We start from the raw sequence: 17,731 nt of genomic DNA on the forward strand, positions 1-17,731 counted from the left end.
CCTTGCAGAGCAAGGGGAACCACTACTTCAAGGTCTCAAAGCGTGTGATGTCACCGATTGAAATGCTATTAGAGCGCACCACTGCTAACTAGCTAGCCATTTCACATCCGTTACACAACCTCGACAATTTCGACCTAAACACTTTTCAGACATGGATGGGTTTTCAATTAACATAGAGTATCATTACAACTCAGCTATCTCCCCTGTAAGTGACTTCTCTTCATCTCCCTATTTTCCTTACTTTAGCCCAATCCACTGAGTTGCTCTGCATCAGTCTTCTTTTTATAACCTAGTGTCCTTGGTGTTGTGCGGGGGGGGGGCTTCAAAGATGCTCACTACCTATCTACCTATCATTAGCCATCACAAGCCCCGGAATGTGACATGGCAGACAATAATGCTTTGTGATCAAATAACTTGTCAGTGCATATGCCCAAGCAAAATCATTATTTGGTAGAGGATCAATCAAATTTCCCCCCGCCCCCTGTGTGAGGGAAGAAAGACAGGGAGTGCTGATTGTGCAGAGAGGGGACTATCGCTTCAGGTCAGGGGGTGTGGGGTAGATGGGAGTGGGGAGGGCAGTTCATTTGGATATTTGTTCCACCCCCCTACCTTTCTCATGAATGTTCCATTACGTGACACCCTCTTCCATCCGCTAATCGCATTTCATAGAAGAAAAAGAAGAGCAGGGTCATGCTTTTAAGGAACGTTAAAAAAAAGAGGCAGAGAGTTTCTTTTTAATCTTTAAAATGCCTCAAAAGTGACAGAATACGCTCTGGCTGCCAAGATGCGCACCAACGTGAGGCTCAGATGGGGAGATAAATATGCTGTGGTCAGCTCCTAGTGTATCTAGGAGAGCGGCGGAGGCAAATTTAATAATGCATTATCATTCACTGGCCAAGGTGAAATCTGCCTGTCCATCAGGAACACACAGCAGCAGGCCTCTGTTTCATGTTACCTTTTGCTGGGGGAATGAACAAGTGCCTTAGTGAGGTGTGAGAGGGATGCACTGTAAGGCACGAGGAGTAAGGCATTGTTGCTTTGATATGCTTGCTATTCTACTCCAGACTGTCAGAAAATATAGAGAAAAAAGCACTTTGAGACAACTGCCGATGTAAAAAATGGCTTCATATATACATTGGATTGAATATGAGTAATTGAATATCAAAGTACTCATCGTATTGGATTAGGCTGAAGCACATTAGCCATACAGTGGTTAGAGTTATTTTCAGAATGATGAAAAAAGTATAACCAGGCACTTGGTCCCCCTCACACTTTCCATATCAGAGCATCTGCTATTATGCATATTACAATATAGCCAGCCCATATTGTACCTGCGTGCCCTTGGACAGAAGCAGAAAACAATTAGTAGGATTATGTCCAATTCTGGAAATTTGCGATTCAAAATAACAACACATACCGCTTCTACAGCTGTTACAGTCAGATAAGGTTGACCCTGAATATAAATTACTGTATTTTTCCTCACCTTTTCTAAATAGCCATTCTGTGAGGTTGTTTGTCTCATTTCATGTTTACATGTAAATAGTAATTAGGCGATGCTACATTACCAACATGCCAAGCACCACATATTCAGCCAAGGTAAACACCAGCATTTGTGTCCCAAATGGCACCATAATCCCAATATAGTACACTACTTTTGATCAGGACCCATAGGACTATTCTCTAAAGTAGTGCACTATAGAGAAAAGGGTGCCATTTGGAATACATTCTAGCTTTCAGCAGCCTTAGTTGTTAGCGACTTCACTAACAGTTCATCATGTTTACAGACTAGCCACGAAACAAATGCTATTTGTGTGCTTTTCCTTGGTAAAGCCTATAAAACATGGAAACAGCCTCTTGGAGGCAGGAGTTATTCAGAACAGTGCCTCTTATCACACTGCAGTCTGGTAGCTAGCTGACTTGAGGACATTGCGAGTCAAACTTTCACATTTTCACTCTACGGATATTACACTGTTATACATGGCTTTTATAACCTTTCACTGGGAAACTAAATCATTCATAATAAAGAGAGAGACAGAGAGAATAGGGGGTGGAGGGACACTTCTTGACGACTAATTCTCTCTCTTTCTTCTCCCTCTCTTTTCTACGGGTGTTTTTGAAAGGCGTATTCCAGTCACCTTGACTTTGCCGTGCGGCCGTCTCTTACAGAGTCTGTTGCTTATCCCGCCTGACCCTGGCCTGTCAATTAGATGTTTAAAAATTAATCTCTTTAACGGGAAATACCACGCCACGGCTTTCTTCCGTCTGCAAATTAAGTGTTATTAATTCGAGCAGCGGCGGCAGCAAAGCCCAATAAGCCCAATATGTTATCAAAACAGATTTCCACACGTTTAACACGTCCCGCCGTTAAGTCCTTTTATAACTGTGAAACCAGGACCCGCTAATGGATTTGTATTCATTTTCCGAGCCCCCTTTTAGGCTTGTAGCAATTGCAGAGAGAGTCGGAGCTCTTCTCTCTCTAACCCTCTAACTCTCTAAGCTGGGCCTTTTAAGAGTTTACTAAACATTTGGCTTCCCTATTTCCGCTTAGTTCTTTTGTCTTCCTTTGAGATCGACTCAGTATATTCAGTCTGGATTAGCGCCAGCTAATGTCGTTAGTCGGCAGAACACAACACAGAAGAGAACAGCATTGGATACTCCCTGGAGGATTGCAATGCCATGCAATGACACCAATATGTCTGCCCGACTGTCTTACTGGACACAAACACCATACTGTAGCTCTGATTTAGCACAGCAAACTACTTGGCTAATGCTTGTTTCAAAGATGCCAATTATGTGTGATTTAGGTTATGTTTAAATGTTAAATTACAGTAATTGGTGTGTGTGTGTTTGTGTGTGTATGTGTGTGTATGTGCGTATGTGAGTGTGAATGGCATGCATGTATTCCTGTTTGTGTTTTAGTTTTATGATCTTCTCTGCCTGGATCTGAATGAAGATTCAACAAAGTTGTGTTACAGTAAATTAGGGTTAAATGGGTAATGAGAGGCGCGATATAATGCTGCATTAAAACTATCAGCACACATTAGTCAATTTCAGTGACAAGTAGGCTACAGTTTCTTTTATTACTTTTTAGTACCATATAGAAAATGTGTGGAAAATATGATTGTTTCTACAAAATTATACTTATTCCCCCATTTTATCAAATGAAATCAGGTTGCACTTTACATGTCTCTGTGTGATCAGATACACCAGGATGATCCATTTATCCAAGGTGGGACATTATCAGTCCATCTCAAAGTGTGTCAACAAGGATACATAACATTTACACAGGAAGTGAGAATATATCCCATTACAGTCAAACCTTTCCCTTTTTAGAACATGGTTAACAGAATCATTTTACAGATTGGTTGCTTTCCAAGTCTCCTTGTGTCATACGAGACCTGTCAATCATTCTAGCCGCTAGAGTTGTGTGACGTCATGACAAGACTATAGTTCCAGACCCGGGTGGAAATAGTATTTGTTCTCTTTCAGATGCGTCAAGGGTTAGATTGGTGTTTGGCGTGACAGATGGGCAGGTTTACTACTTTTGAGAGTATTCCATTGGTTCCATTGCACCACATTTCCAGATGCAACAAAACATAACCACTGTAAGTGAATAGAAACATCTAATGCATTTTCACACAACATTTTTACTGGTGAAATTAAACGTCTGGTGCCCTAGATTTCGTTGTTCTATGTTTGGCTAATCAATATATCTGTTTGTGCTTTTCATCTCCCATATGGTTTCTACAGCAACACCGGAGTGTTGCGCATATTGCTTGTGTTTAAAAAGGCTTCTCCCCCAGTAAATCAAATCATGTTCAATGTTTGATATCTAAAATGAGTTTACAACCAAAGGCTTCCGTGTCTTTTATTCTGCCTTGTTTGTCAACTACCTGCTGTTTCACGAGACGCGGGCTTGTCGAAAGTGATCACCACAGACTTCCCTTTGTGAAGCGATTCAATTAGCTTGATGTGAGATACATAGCTGGCCTTTGTACTTTTGCCGTTTCAATTTTATTATGGAACATCATCATATCATCAAGTCCTATTTGCAACCGATCGTTACTTGCCAACAATAATTGTGTTAAAAAAGTTGAAAAGACACCCGAAAGCTATACCATCTGGTTGTGAGCTAGAATGAGGATGGACTGGACTTGAAGTAATAAAGAGATTTCAACTACAACAAATGGTCTTTGTCCTTTGTCATCAAAGAGGATGTGGAAAAGAGTGGAGAGATTTCTGTCAGTGCAGTATCTGTGTAGTTTGACTGTCTTCGATAGCAGACACTTACTGATGAGAGATCTTCACGGCGACAAATGATCGGTTGCATTACCGCGTCAGTAACGGTGTACTTTGTCTTCGATAGCCGATACGAGCAGATATTATTAACCCTCATATATGGAGGCAGAGGCAGGACACGGCATCCTACAGTTCCCTCCTCTGTTCTCTCTGTGTGAGTATAATGCACGAGATTAATTCAATTCTCGACCAAGACCATAAAGATCAAACAAGTGGAGAAATATCGTTAAACCATTGGAATGTTATCTAATTTGTCTAAACAAACTGATCCGATGAACAATCCTAATTAAAAAGCTTGCCATAAACAAAGTAGCAAATCGCAGACCCCCTCCTCTCCATCCCTTCCTCCCTCCCTCCAATTCCCTCGCTCTTTAACAATGGAACACATTTATATTACTCATCTAATGCATCATGTATCATATCATTACAGTTCAATATATCTATCATTCATTTTATTTCCTTCACTTAAAGCTTTTATTGGGATTACTTCGGTTATTAGTTGGGTTCTAATGTATTGGTTACCAGCGCTGGGTCTGCCGACCGACTACAATCTCTCTTATCTCACCGCATAAAGCTGTGTGTGTTATTCAAATTGCCTCATTTATTATGATAGCTTCCTCATGTAAATTGTGCTGACTGCTCGCCCTTGCACACTCCTCATTAGACTAATGAAAACCTTCAAACGAAAAAACTAAACAACCTGCCAAATAAAGGTCCGGGGTTATTATGAAAATTACAACTGTGGGAGCCGCGAGAAGCTCTCTTCATTAATTCATGCTCAGCAAATTGGTAACTAATTTAGTTGCACTCCTCTGCATTAATGGGTTATTTTATAAAAATGTTTTTCTGCAGAACCGAGACCTCTGGTACAACCGCGCTGGAGAGCCCGGAATCCTAATCAACACTGGTGACATATTAGGAATTTACAATCTCAATAATAATGTGGTTGTGTTTGTTTGTGTGTGTGTGTTACATAAATGGATTGTCTGGTTTTCACCCCCCCCTTCTCTCTCTCTCTCTCTCTCTATCACATATCATAAGACATCACAGGTCTGAATTGTCAACAAACTGTAATGTGTGTATGGCAGAATAGCATGGTGTTAATAGGCTGAGGTTTAGGTGTTATGTCTCTGTTTATGCAAAGACTGGTTGAGGTGAGCACTGAGCAGAGTAGTACAGAGAATGCAGATGGGGGTAGAAGAAGATCATGCTTGTTTATATTCAATGGTTATTACACTATGTCCCCCGATGGTTGCAGCTCTGCACACTGTAACACACACATGTAGACACACACATGCACTCAATCACGCACGCACGCACGCGCACACACACACACACACACACACACACACACACACACACAGTTGTGGAGTTTGACCTATGAATTCAGAGCATGATCACACTAATTATTACTATTTACTACTTCATATTGTGAGTGGAAGGATGAGAGCTGATCTCCACTTTGGGCTAATTGTTAGCCGCTAACCAAAAGGGAACACACAGCCCAATGATTTCCACTGTGGTTTTGTTATCATTATCCACCTCCACCCCACCCCACCCCACCCAACACCACACAAACCCAACCCCAGCACAACTCTAAACCATCATAGAATACTAAAATATATTATTTGCATCATTTTATGTTTAACTCACAGCATTATACATTTGTATCTGCTCCTTGTTTGAGTAAAATTGTTTTATAAATGTTTCTAAATCTTGCTCAATAGAGGGGAATGGTAGTGGAATTAATCTACAGTACAGTACAGTATATCTAAGCATTTAGTAGACTACTTATCATAAATAAAGGTACATTTTCACCTAGTATTTACTAAGATTACTTACCTGTCTGGTATTTGTTACAAGTAAACCATAAGTGAACAAGTAGTAATCATCTTTTTAAATCAGTTAAAATAATTTACAATTTTATTGACATATCTAAACATAAACGTTTTTCAATATTCAATACATGGTTGCATTGAGGTTGTCATAACCAAACTAAACGACGTATGGAACATACATACACGTATGGAATATAAATACGATACATTGCAAGGTATAGTGCCTTTAGAAAGTATTCACACCCCTTGACTTTTTCCACATATTGTTGTGTTACACCCTGAATTAAAAAATATGATTCAATTCAGATTTTGTTTGTCACTGGCCTACAGACAATATCACATAATGTCAAAGTGGAATTATGTTTTTCAACAAATTATTAAAAATGAAAAGCTGAAATGTTTTTGCCCGAGAGGAAGGAAACAGCTCAGGGATTTCACAATGAGGCCAATGGAGACTTTAAAACAGTTACAGCGTTTAATGGCTGTGATAGGGGAAAACCGAAGATGCATCAACAACATTGTAGTTACTCCACAATACTAACCTAATTGACAGAGGTAATACTTGCAAAGAATGTGGCCAAGCTATTAACTTTTTGTCCTGAATACAAAGTGTTATGTTTGGGGCAAATACAATACAACACATTACTGAGTACCATTCTCCATATTTATAGTGGTGGCTGTATCATGTTATGGGTATGCTTGTAATAATTAAGGACTGGAGCGTTAATTAGGATTTTTTAAAAAATCAGAATGGAGCTTAGCACAGGAAACATCTGAGAGGACAACCTGGCTCAAACTCCTTTCCCCCAGACACTTGGAGATGAATTCACCTTTCAACAGGACAATAACCTGAAACACAAGGCCAAATCTATACTGGAGTTGCTTACCAAGAAGACAGTGAAAAAAAAAGTTTTTTTTTTTTTTTTGTCTAGCAATGATCAACAACTAATTTGACAAAGCTTGAAGAATTTTGAAAAGAGTAATGGGAAAATATTGTACAGTCCAGGTGTGCAAAGCTCTTACAGACTTACCCAGAAATACTCACAGCTGAAATCGCTGCCAAAGGTGATTCTAACACTTATTAACGCATGGGTGTGAATACTTATGTAAATGAGATATTTCTGTATTTCCTTTTAAATACAGTACATTTGCTAAAATGTCTAAAAACATGTTTTTAATTTGTCATTATGGGGTATTGCATGTAGACAGGTGATATATATTTAATCCATTTTGAATTCAGGCTGTAACACAACAAAATGTGGAATAAGTCAAGGGGTATGAATACTTTCTGAATGCACTGTATATGTATGAAAATAGGACACATATCTTACCTTTGTCAACGTGAAAATAGGTTTTTCAATAGGACACATCTTACCTTTGTGAATGTGCATCCTCTTTGCTTCGTGACTCATGTCGTGGGCCAGGTCTCCTTCTTTAGGCCCAGGTAGAATGCTAGGGGAGAGGCCCAGCAGAGCTTGGTTCATTTGGTTCATAGAAAGACCATTCTGATGTATGGCTGGAGAGGAGAGAGAGAGTAGTACAGGTGAGCTAGAAGATGACTTTGTCTGTTCAAATTGACCTGTATATGCCCTGTTTTTGGAAATGAACTTCTAACTATCAAATTTTGAACACGTGGATGATTCAGAATACATGTTTTTCAATTCTGGTACTAAGGAACCCCTAATGTACAAGGATTTGTTCCATCCCAGCACTAATATACCTGATTAAACTGATCAAGTGTACTAATCATCTAGCACTTGATTTGTTGAATCAGGTGTGTTACTGCTGTTGGGCTGAAACAAAAACCTACACACCCAGTGAGTAACTAGGACTAGGATTGAAGAGCACTACAAATCCCAAATCAATCAATTTATCGGTTCAGTACAACAAAAACAACAATATCAAAATTGGGTTTGTGGGTTAGCGGGGTGGGTTTGTTTGTTTACTTGCGGAACTGAACACGCAGTTAGCCAGTCTGACTCGTTGCATGGGGAGGGAATAGGGGGACGTACGTATCCTGTCTGAGGAGCTCTCTGTGTGGGCCGGTGAGCTGGAGACACTGCTGCTGCGGTGGGACGACGGGTGGCTGCCGGGCCTCCTGCCATCCTCTAAGGAAGGGGTGGGGGAGGGACTGTCTGGGACACGCTCCTGTCAATGACAGAGGGACATCAGTGACAAGGTCATCAGTGACAACTAAGGTCCATGAAAGTAGATGCTATGTAATCAATGTACATTTCCATAGTGCTTTCCACTCTGTCATCGCAGTCAAAAGTTCAGGATAAGTAACTTTAAATGTCCAGAGCTGTATGTTAGTTATACACCGTGTGTGTCCATTCTGCCAGTTTATCTCAATGACTGTGGTGACTATTCTTCAGGGCATGCTCTGTTTGTTGCTGTATCATGGCAGCCATGTTGTAATGTGTTTACTATACAGTTTAGTAAATTAAGTCCATTCTAGCGGTTTACCTTGATTACTGAGGTGACCATTCTGCAGGGCAGGCTCTGCTGTTGTGCCACATCGGCCATGTTGGAATATAACAGTGTTTCCCAATCCTGGTCCTGGGGACCAAAATGGGTGCATATTTTATTTTTGCCCTAACAGTAACAAAGTTATGGGTCCTAACGATAAGGATTGGGAAACACTGTCATATAATATAATACTTTCTAGTTTAGTATTATGTTTATTATACACAGCTTACCTTGATAACTGAGGTGACCATTCTGCAGGGCAGGCTCTGTTGCTGTGCGACGGCGGCCATGTTGGCGATGGTGCTGAGGTGGTTCATCTGGCTCATTGCCATGGTGACAGAAGCAGGGGGCAAGCTGCACGGGATCAGGGGGTGGGGCATCATCATGAAGGGCAGTTCCAAACCTACAACAGGTGAGAAAGGTGATTGGTTAACGGAAACCATGGTTGATTGGTTCATCTGGATTGGAGGAAATTGATAGGTTAATTGGTTAATTTGATTTAAAGGTAACCATTAAGGGCTGGTTTCAGTCAGAACCTTCTACAATGTTAAGATTTTTTGTTAGACCATAAGAAAAACTTTATCTAAATGTAACTGTAAAACCCTATTCACATGTGACTAGTATTACTAGATAATGTTATGCAATTATTAGCCCAGAATGTCCCTTATTCCAGAGTTGTTGTTTTTCTTCAAAGCTGATCCCTGTAAATCGTATTTTTTTCAATAAATGGACAGTTATGACGGAAGCCTGGAGGTTTTTTTCTAGGTGTGAAGAAATTTCAACAAGTCCCGGTGATAACGGGGCAACACTGATAACTCCAGCTTGGTTCCCAAGTTTAGAAACCATACCAAACCATCTTTGGTATATTGTCGCCATACCATTTGAATTTAGGAAGCGTTGTCATAATCATTATTTTATGTTGGGATATTTTATTAGAAGACATCCTACAGTAAATGCACCCTAGCCTTCAGATGTGAGCTAAACGGTGCACTTGCACTTGAGATGTGTTTTTAGGCTATGGATGACAAAGTGAATTGATACTTTCCTAATGTTTAGCTCAGTTGTATGCTGCTGCTTTGCAATCTATTAACAGCAAGGGTTGCATTAAATAGGAGCAATATTTTTTACTGATGCATGTTGGCGATGTTCAATTAATTCACACAAAACTTATAAACAAAAGCATTTACTGTGAAAGTTGACACATGTAGGCCCTTCATATATAGGCTATGAACAACTATTTATCGAATCAGTTATTGTTTTCTTGCTCAAAACGTGAGCAACACCTGTCAAACTCAGACATTTCTCTCAAAACACAGGGATGTCAATTAGCACAGGACTAGTATTTATCAGCAGTAGCTTATTCTGTCTGGAATTGTTACTCTCCTGCCATGTAAAAATAACTGACATGGCAGATTCGGACAGGCTAAAATGAAAGATGTGGTGTTTTGTGCTCGTGCACATAATTACATTACCCGACCTCCCCCAGTAAGACTAATCCTGTTCGAATAGGGTTTAAAACTGCAAATAGCGCATTGTAGATTTGATTGAATTAAGATTTACTGAAATATTCTTTCTCTCATACCGAGGTGGATGGCCATGCTGGTATAACCTACAGATCACTGATACTGACATGCCATGCAATGACAAAATAACAGCATAAAATTATTATTATCAAACAACACTACACTACTTTACTCTAATAAATTTAGCGGGATGAGTTAAACCCGGTCCTTCGCTACAGTATATTTTGAGATGTAAATGTTTAACAACAGATGTTAATAATAGATACCATAATTGTAATGAAAATGGTAATGACGATAACAGTAGTTGAAAGCCAAACGTTTACACAGCCATAAAAGGCACATCAATTATTCTGTGGCTGAAAAAAAGGTCCACGTTATGGAAATAGGGCTCACTACTTACACATAAGGCATAATCTCAGTCTGCATCCCAAATGGTACCCTTTTCTTTATACAAATAGGGTGCCATTTGGGACAAAAAAAATAAGGCAATCATTGGAAGCCATTACCCAAATGACTTGTTAAAACACGCTAATAGCAAAACAAGTATCTTCAGAACTACAGTGTGACAAATGTCTACAGGCTACTGTATACTGTATAGGGCCTAGGATAGTGTGGACTTAGGATACTAGGATACTCTTACAACAACAGGGAACTTTCAATTCATTTCGTCTCTGTTCTGTGATCTGCATTGGCCACCGTACCCCATTACAAGATCAGATATCTAACAAATGTTTCAAATTACTACATTTTGGCTCTGCAATTAGTGATCTAATTGGTCAAAGTGGAGAGATTACTTGGCCAGAAATGTAAGGAGTGCTCTGCTGTGCCTTTAGGTGGTACAGTATAATGAAAACGGTCTAACTTTCAAAGAACATGAACACAGCTAGGTGTGTGTTCCGGAAACCACACGCACCCATTTGTCTGCATCATTTCCAATCCCCCATATCTGTTTTTAGAAATATATTATAAAATATATATATATATATATATAAAAAATATATATTAAAAAAAAAATATATATATATATATATATACAGTACCAGTCAAAAGTTTGGACACACCAACTCATTCCAGGGTTTTTCTTTGGTTTTACTACTTTCTACATTGTAGAATAATAGTGAAGACATCAAAACTATGAAATAACACACATGTAATCATGTAGTATCCAAACATGTTTTAAACAAATCTAAATATATACACTGCTCAAAAAAATAAAGGGAATACTTAAACAACACAATGTAACTCCAAGTCAATCACACTTCTGTGAAATCAAACTGTCCACTTAGGAAGCAATACTGATTGACAATACATTTCACATGCTGTTGTGCAAATGGAATAGACAACAGGTGGAAATTATAGGCAATTAGCAAGACAGCCCCATTAAAGGAGTGGTTCTGCAGGTGGTGACCACAGACCACTTCTCAGTTCCTATGCTTCCTGGTTGATGTTTTGGTCACTTTTGAATGCTGGCGGTGCTTTCACTCTAGTGGTAGCATGAGACGGAGTCTACAACCCACACAAGTGGCTCAGGTAGTGTAGCTCAATGCGAGCTGTGGCAAGAAGGTTTGCTGTGTCTGTCAGCGTAGTGTCCAGAGCATGGAGGCGCTACCAGGAGATAGGCCAGTACATCAGGAGACGTAGAGGAGGCCGTAGGAGGGAAACAACCCAGCAGCAGGACCGCTACCTCCGCCTTTGTGCAAGGAGGAGTAGGAGGAGCACTGCCAGAGCCCTGCAAAATGACCTCCAGCAGGCCACAAATGTGCATGTGTCTGCCCAAACAGTCAGAAACAGACTCCATGAGGGTGGTATGAGGGCCCGACGTCCACAGGTGGGGGTTGGGCTTACAGCCCAACACCGTGCAGGACGTTTGGCATTTGCCAGAGAACACCAAGATTGGAAAATTCGCCACTGGCGCCCTGTGCTCTTCACAGATGAAAGCAGGTTCACACTGAGCACATGTGACAGACGTGACAGAGTCTGGAGACGCCGTGGGGAATGTTCTGATGCCTGCAACATCCTCCAGCATGACCGGTTTGGCGGTGGGTCAGTCATGGTGTGGGGTGGCATTTCTTTGGGGGGCCGCACAGCCCTCCATGTGCTCGCCAGAGGTAGCCTGACTGCCATTAGGCACTGAGATGAGATCCTCAGACCCCTTGTGAGACCATATGCTGGTGCGGTTGGCCCTGGGTTCCTCCTAATGCAAGACAATGCTAGACCTCATGTGGCTGGAGTGTGTCAGCAGTTCCTGCAAGAGGAAGGCATTGATGCTATGGACTGGCCCGCCCGTTCCCCAGACCTGAATCCAATTGAGCACATCTGGGACATCATGTCTCGCTCCATCCACCAACGCCACGTTGCACCACAGACTGTCCAGGAGTTGGCGCATGCTTTAGTCCAGATCTGGGAGGAGATCCCTCAGGAGACCATCCGCCACCTCATCAGGAGCATGCCCAGGCGTTGTAGGGAGGTCATACAGGCACGTGGAGGCCACACACACTACTGAGCCTCATTTGGACTTGTTTTAAGGACATTACATCAAAGTTGGATCAGCCTGTAGTGTGGTTTTCCACTTTGATTTTGAGTGTGACTCCAAATCCAGACCTCCATGGGTTGATAAATTTGATTTCCATTGATAATTTTTGTGTGATTTTGTTGTCAGCACATTCAACTATGTAAAGAAAAAAGTATTTAATAAGAATATTTCATTCATTCAGATCTAGGATGTGTTATTTTAGTGTTCCCTTTATTTTTTTGAGCAGTGTATTATATTTGAGATTCTTCAAAGTAGCCACCCTTTGCCTTGATGACTGTGTCGGGTTCAGCTAGGGGTCATGATAAGGGCTGTACCAAAATGTTTGATGTATTAGAATAATTGATTAGGCTTATGTTGTATTAATAGAAGGGGAGGGGTTATAAGACCCCTCCCTCCTTACATTTATAGGGTCCTAGACTACAGATTAAGAATATACAGTATATATTCATTATAGAGGTTTAGTATTGTTCCACAGTTGTTTTCTAGTTTTCTCTCTCTCTCTCTTATAAAGAGACCCCTCTCAGAAATGTGTGACTGAGACAGAACTCTGCAGGGGTGTGTAGGACATAAGATTTGTCAAACATTCCACAATAAATCAACTTTGGGGAGTGGACATTTACTGCTACATTTTTAGATTACACTAAAAGCCATTGTTTATAAAGCTTTGTAGGCACGGTAAAAAGGTAATGACGTAGGAAGTGACATCACCAGGGCTAGACTTCGGGTTTAACAAAACAACTTGAGACCCTTTGTTTGATGCAGAACTTACTCAGAAACATGCATTTATGTTCCTGTTGTGAACTTCTGACTGCAATTGCATTAATACAGGTTTTTGAATGATTTAATTAAAGAAATTGTTATAATGCTGATTTCACCAATGAGCCAATGATTGACAAGGACGAAAGGAACGAACCCTAACATCAGCTTTGCACAAAATAGAATATAGTAAAAATTGTTGTGACGTGACTATCATTAATGTGATGACGGTTATTTTATCAAATCAATTACAGTGGCTTGCGAAAGTAATCACCCCCTTGGCATAGTTTTGATGTCTTCGCTATTATTCTGCAATGTAGAAAATAGTACAAATAAAGAAAAACCTTTGAATGAGTAGGTGTGTCCAAACCTTTGACTGGTACTGCTTATATATTTGTATATATTTTCCTTTACTATTTTCCCCTAACCCTACCACCCCTCCCTAATTGGAGTAAAATAATGGACCACAATAATTATGCTTCTACTTCCAGCTTATACATACTATATACATTTTACGAACACAGTATATTTGACATTAGTTATCTTTTATTTGTTTTTAGTCCCATGATTCAGCTTACCCTCAACCCCTCCATCTATCTCTGAAGACCCTTCCACCACTTCTTTTGGGGACATTGAACTTGGCGGGATGAAAAGTGACTGGGAACATTTTGGTCTTGTTCTTTTGCCACTCAGATGCTTCCCCCTGAAGTAGTTTAAAGCCAAAATCTAAAAACCAGTTTGGCTCTATAGAAAAGAAGAGAAAAAACACAGCTAGACCCACCACACAAAGCTAATCCACAAAACAACTCCTTTTGCGAGAAAACATCAGTTGCCAACAAGGGGTAAGGCGATCTACACCGCAAAGAAAACCTCAAAAGACAAGGGCTGTGGAATGAAAGACACAGAGGTAGTCCTTCTCTCCGTTGTTCCCTCCCATTCCTCCCGAATCATGTTGATTTACATAAGAAAGACGGCATGCAGAATCCAAGTGGCAAGCATTCCCAAACATGAAGAAGGCGAGGGAGAAAAAAGGCAAGGCGTGCACCTTCGGTCCCACCAACTTTGCCGTTGGATCTTCGTTTCTCTCAGCATCCTGGGCTCAATTAAAACAGTGCCACAGAGGGCCTGATTTCAGGGGCACTTACAGTGAGACATCATGGAGAGGCCCACTGTATGTATGTGTGTATCTACATTTCCAATGCACTCAAGGGCCAAGGGGGAGCGCTATTCTGCCTTTGAGGGATACACACGGAGAAGTGCACAAGCACACATGCAGCGCAGGCATGTGCAAGAACACAGACCGAAACACACACACATACACACACTGCATCTGACTTACACCTTCAGGAAATCAACATACAAATAAGAGGAGAGAGATTTGCCTGAGACTGATAAGACTTTGCTTTTGTCATTCAAATACTGTTTTAGTGGTATGTCTCAGTCTGAAAGGCACGCACGCACGCACACACACACACACACACACACACACACACACACACACACACACACACACACACACACACACACACACACACACACACACACACACACACACACACACACACACGTGATCTCTCTCAACCATTTTCAAATTATGTTTCCTCCATAAAGGACCATTCAGTTGACTGTAGGGGAACCTGCTGTAGGCCAAGATGAGTTCATACAGTCCTTTTATGGGGGTTTAAAAGGCACTGGGCACACAGAGATTGGTTTGGATTGGTTGGATTCAATGTAAAAGATTAGGTGTTGTTGGAACATAGCTGAGTGTTTTATTTGTTTATTTGAGTGGGTGTTTTTTTTTCAGACATATTGTTGCTGGCTTTGTTTTGGAAGGGATTCAATTACTTTTCCCAGGTACTTACAGTACATGATGAATTTATACTGAATGGGTTAGAATTAGATTGGCCAACTATTGTCATTTTAAATTATATGGACATTGGTATGTGTGCATGTGTGACTGCATTGTTTGTTTTGACCCCTTTCAAAAAAAAATGTGAACAATCTGAAAAGGACCTAACTTGATCAACATTACAGTAAGTGAGGTTTTAATTTAACCACATCGCTAGATGCATTCGTTTGTCAGTTACTGTTATTCGCCTATACAGTGGTTCAACTTCAGCGAGTTTAATTCCCATGTGTTGCTTTCCTAGTGAAAGGCATAAACAACAGCATTTTGAGTAATTTACCTGGAGTAAGCCCTAGGGACTTCTAAAGGTAAACTCCTACTTAGCTACCATCATTAAAACAAAATGAATTAATATGCAGGCAAACAGCTCAAGCTATGGGTAATACAGTACTTTGGAAGTGCACGCATGAATAAGCAACAATCCAAATCATGGAGGATAAATGGAATGAATTCAAACACCCTTCGGAAAGATCACATGATTAAAAAGGTGTTGTCAGACAGAAACATATGGAGTAGGTCTGGAAAACGACAAGCAGGTTCAAGTATTAATACAAAATCAGTTGATGAAGGGTTTAACATGATTAAAAAGAGGGCAATAATTGCTACCTCTTTCATGGACTAAAATGACTGAGTCATTAACTTAAAGTGGTACAATATCCTCTATTGTTAATCCTTCTGGTGTTCTAGCGGTGTGTGTGTGTGTGTGTGTGTGTGTGTGTGTGTGTGTGTGTGTGTGTGTGCGCGTGTGTGTTAGAGGTTGACCGATTATGATTTTTCAACCCCGATACCGATACCGATTATTGGAGGACCAAAAAAGACGATGCCGATTAATCGGGCAATTTATTTATAATAATGACAATTACAACAATACTGAATGAACACTTACTTTAACTTAATATAATACATCAATAAAATCAATTTAGCCTCAAGTAAATAATGAAACATGTTAAATTTGGTTTAAAAATGCAAAAACAAAGTGTTGGAGAAGAAAGTAAAAGTGCAATATGTGCAATGTAAGAAAGCTAACGTTTCAGTTCCTTGCTCAGAACATGACATATGAAAGCTGGTGGTTCCTTTTAACATGAGTCTTCAATATTCCCAGGTAAGAAGTTTTAGGTTGTAGTTATTATAGGAATTATAGGACTATTTCCCTCTATACCATTTGTATTTCATTAACCTTTGACTATTGGATGTTCTTATAGGCACTTTAGTATTGCCAGTGTAACAGTATTGCTTCCGTCCCTCTCCTCACTCCTCCCTGGGCTCGAACCAGCAACACAACGACAACAGCCACCATCGAAGCAGCGTTACCCATGCAGAGCAAGGGGAACAACTACTAGAAGGCTCAGAGCGAGTGACGTTTGAAACGCTATTAGCGCGCTAACTAGCTAGCCATTTCACTTCGCTTACAACAGCCTCATCTCGGGAGTTGATATGCTTGAAGTCATAAACAGCGCAATGCTTGACGCACAGCGAAGAGCTGCTGGAAAAACGCCCGAAAGTGCTGTTTGAATGAATGTTTACGCGCCTGCTTCTGCCTACCACTGCTCAGTCAGATACTTAGATACTTGTATGCTCGTATGCTCAGTCAGATTATATGCAACGCAGGACACGCTAGATAATATCTAGTAATATCATCAACCATGTGTAGTTAACTAGTGATTATGATTGATTGTTTTTTATAACTTAAGTTTAATGCTAGCTAGCAACTTACCTTGGCTTACTACATTCACGTAACAGGCAGTCTCCTTGTGGAGTGCAACGAGAGAGAGGCGGGTCGTTATTGCGTTGGACTAGTTAACTGCAAGGTTGCAAGATTGGATCCCCCGAGCTGACAAGAACGCCATTGAAAATAAGAATGTGTTCTTAAAGGACTTGCCTAGTTAAATAAAGATTAAAATAAATAAATAAAATAAATAAAAAAATGTAAAAAGATTTGGCAAATTGGCGCCCAAAAATACCGATTTCCGATTGTTATGAAAACTTGAAATCGGCCCTAATTAATCGGCCATTCCGAGTAATCGGTCAACCTCTAGTGTGTGTGCGAGCGTGCCTGTGTGTACCCCTGATGGAGACAGCTATTCTACCCACCTTTTCCTACAATTTTAAACAAGATATTTTGTCACGAAAAGATGCTCGACTATGCATATAATTGACAGCTTTGGAAAGAAAACACTCTGACGTTTCCAAAACGGCAAATATATTATCTGTGAGTGCCAAAGAACTGATGCTACAGGCGAAACCAAGATGAAATTTCAAACATGAAATGGCCCAGATTTTGAAGGCGTTTTGTTCCAATGTCTCCTTATATGGCTGTGAATGCGCCAGGAATGAGCCTACACTTTCTGTCGTTTCCCCAAGGTGTCTGCAGCATTGTGACGTATTTGTAGGCATATCATTGGAAGAT

General features: G+C 40.4%; 1 protein-coding gene across 4 annotated transcripts in view; it reads right to left on the bottom strand.

The window, feature by feature from the left end:
* The window catches only part of LOC112234558 (dachshund homolog 1), a 260,077-nt gene that overhangs the window by 45,364 nt on the left and 196,982 nt on the right, over positions 1-17,731 (bottom strand). The window contains exons 4-7 of one of the 4 annotated variants that reach the window (XM_024402737.2): positions 8,837-9,009; positions 8,604-8,696; positions 8,084-8,285; positions 7,513-7,653 (exon numbers count right to left, since the gene is read on the bottom strand). In XM_024402737.2, the coding sequence (XP_024258505.1) occupies positions 7,513-7,653; positions 8,084-8,285; positions 8,604-8,696; positions 8,837-9,009 (609 nt within the window). The remainder of the gene's footprint in view (positions 1-7,512; positions 7,654-8,083; positions 8,286-8,603; positions 8,697-8,836; positions 9,010-17,731) is intronic. The other 3 variants (XM_024402746.2, XM_024402760.2, XM_024402751.2) reach the window with 3 other exon arrangements.

Source organism: Oncorhynchus tshawytscha, linkage group LG03 (assembly GCF_018296145.1).
Source record: "Oncorhynchus tshawytscha isolate Ot180627B linkage group LG03, Otsh_v2.0, whole genome shotgun sequence".
Classification (NCBI taxonomy): Eukaryota; Metazoa; Chordata; class Actinopteri; order Salmoniformes; family Salmonidae; genus Oncorhynchus; species Oncorhynchus tshawytscha.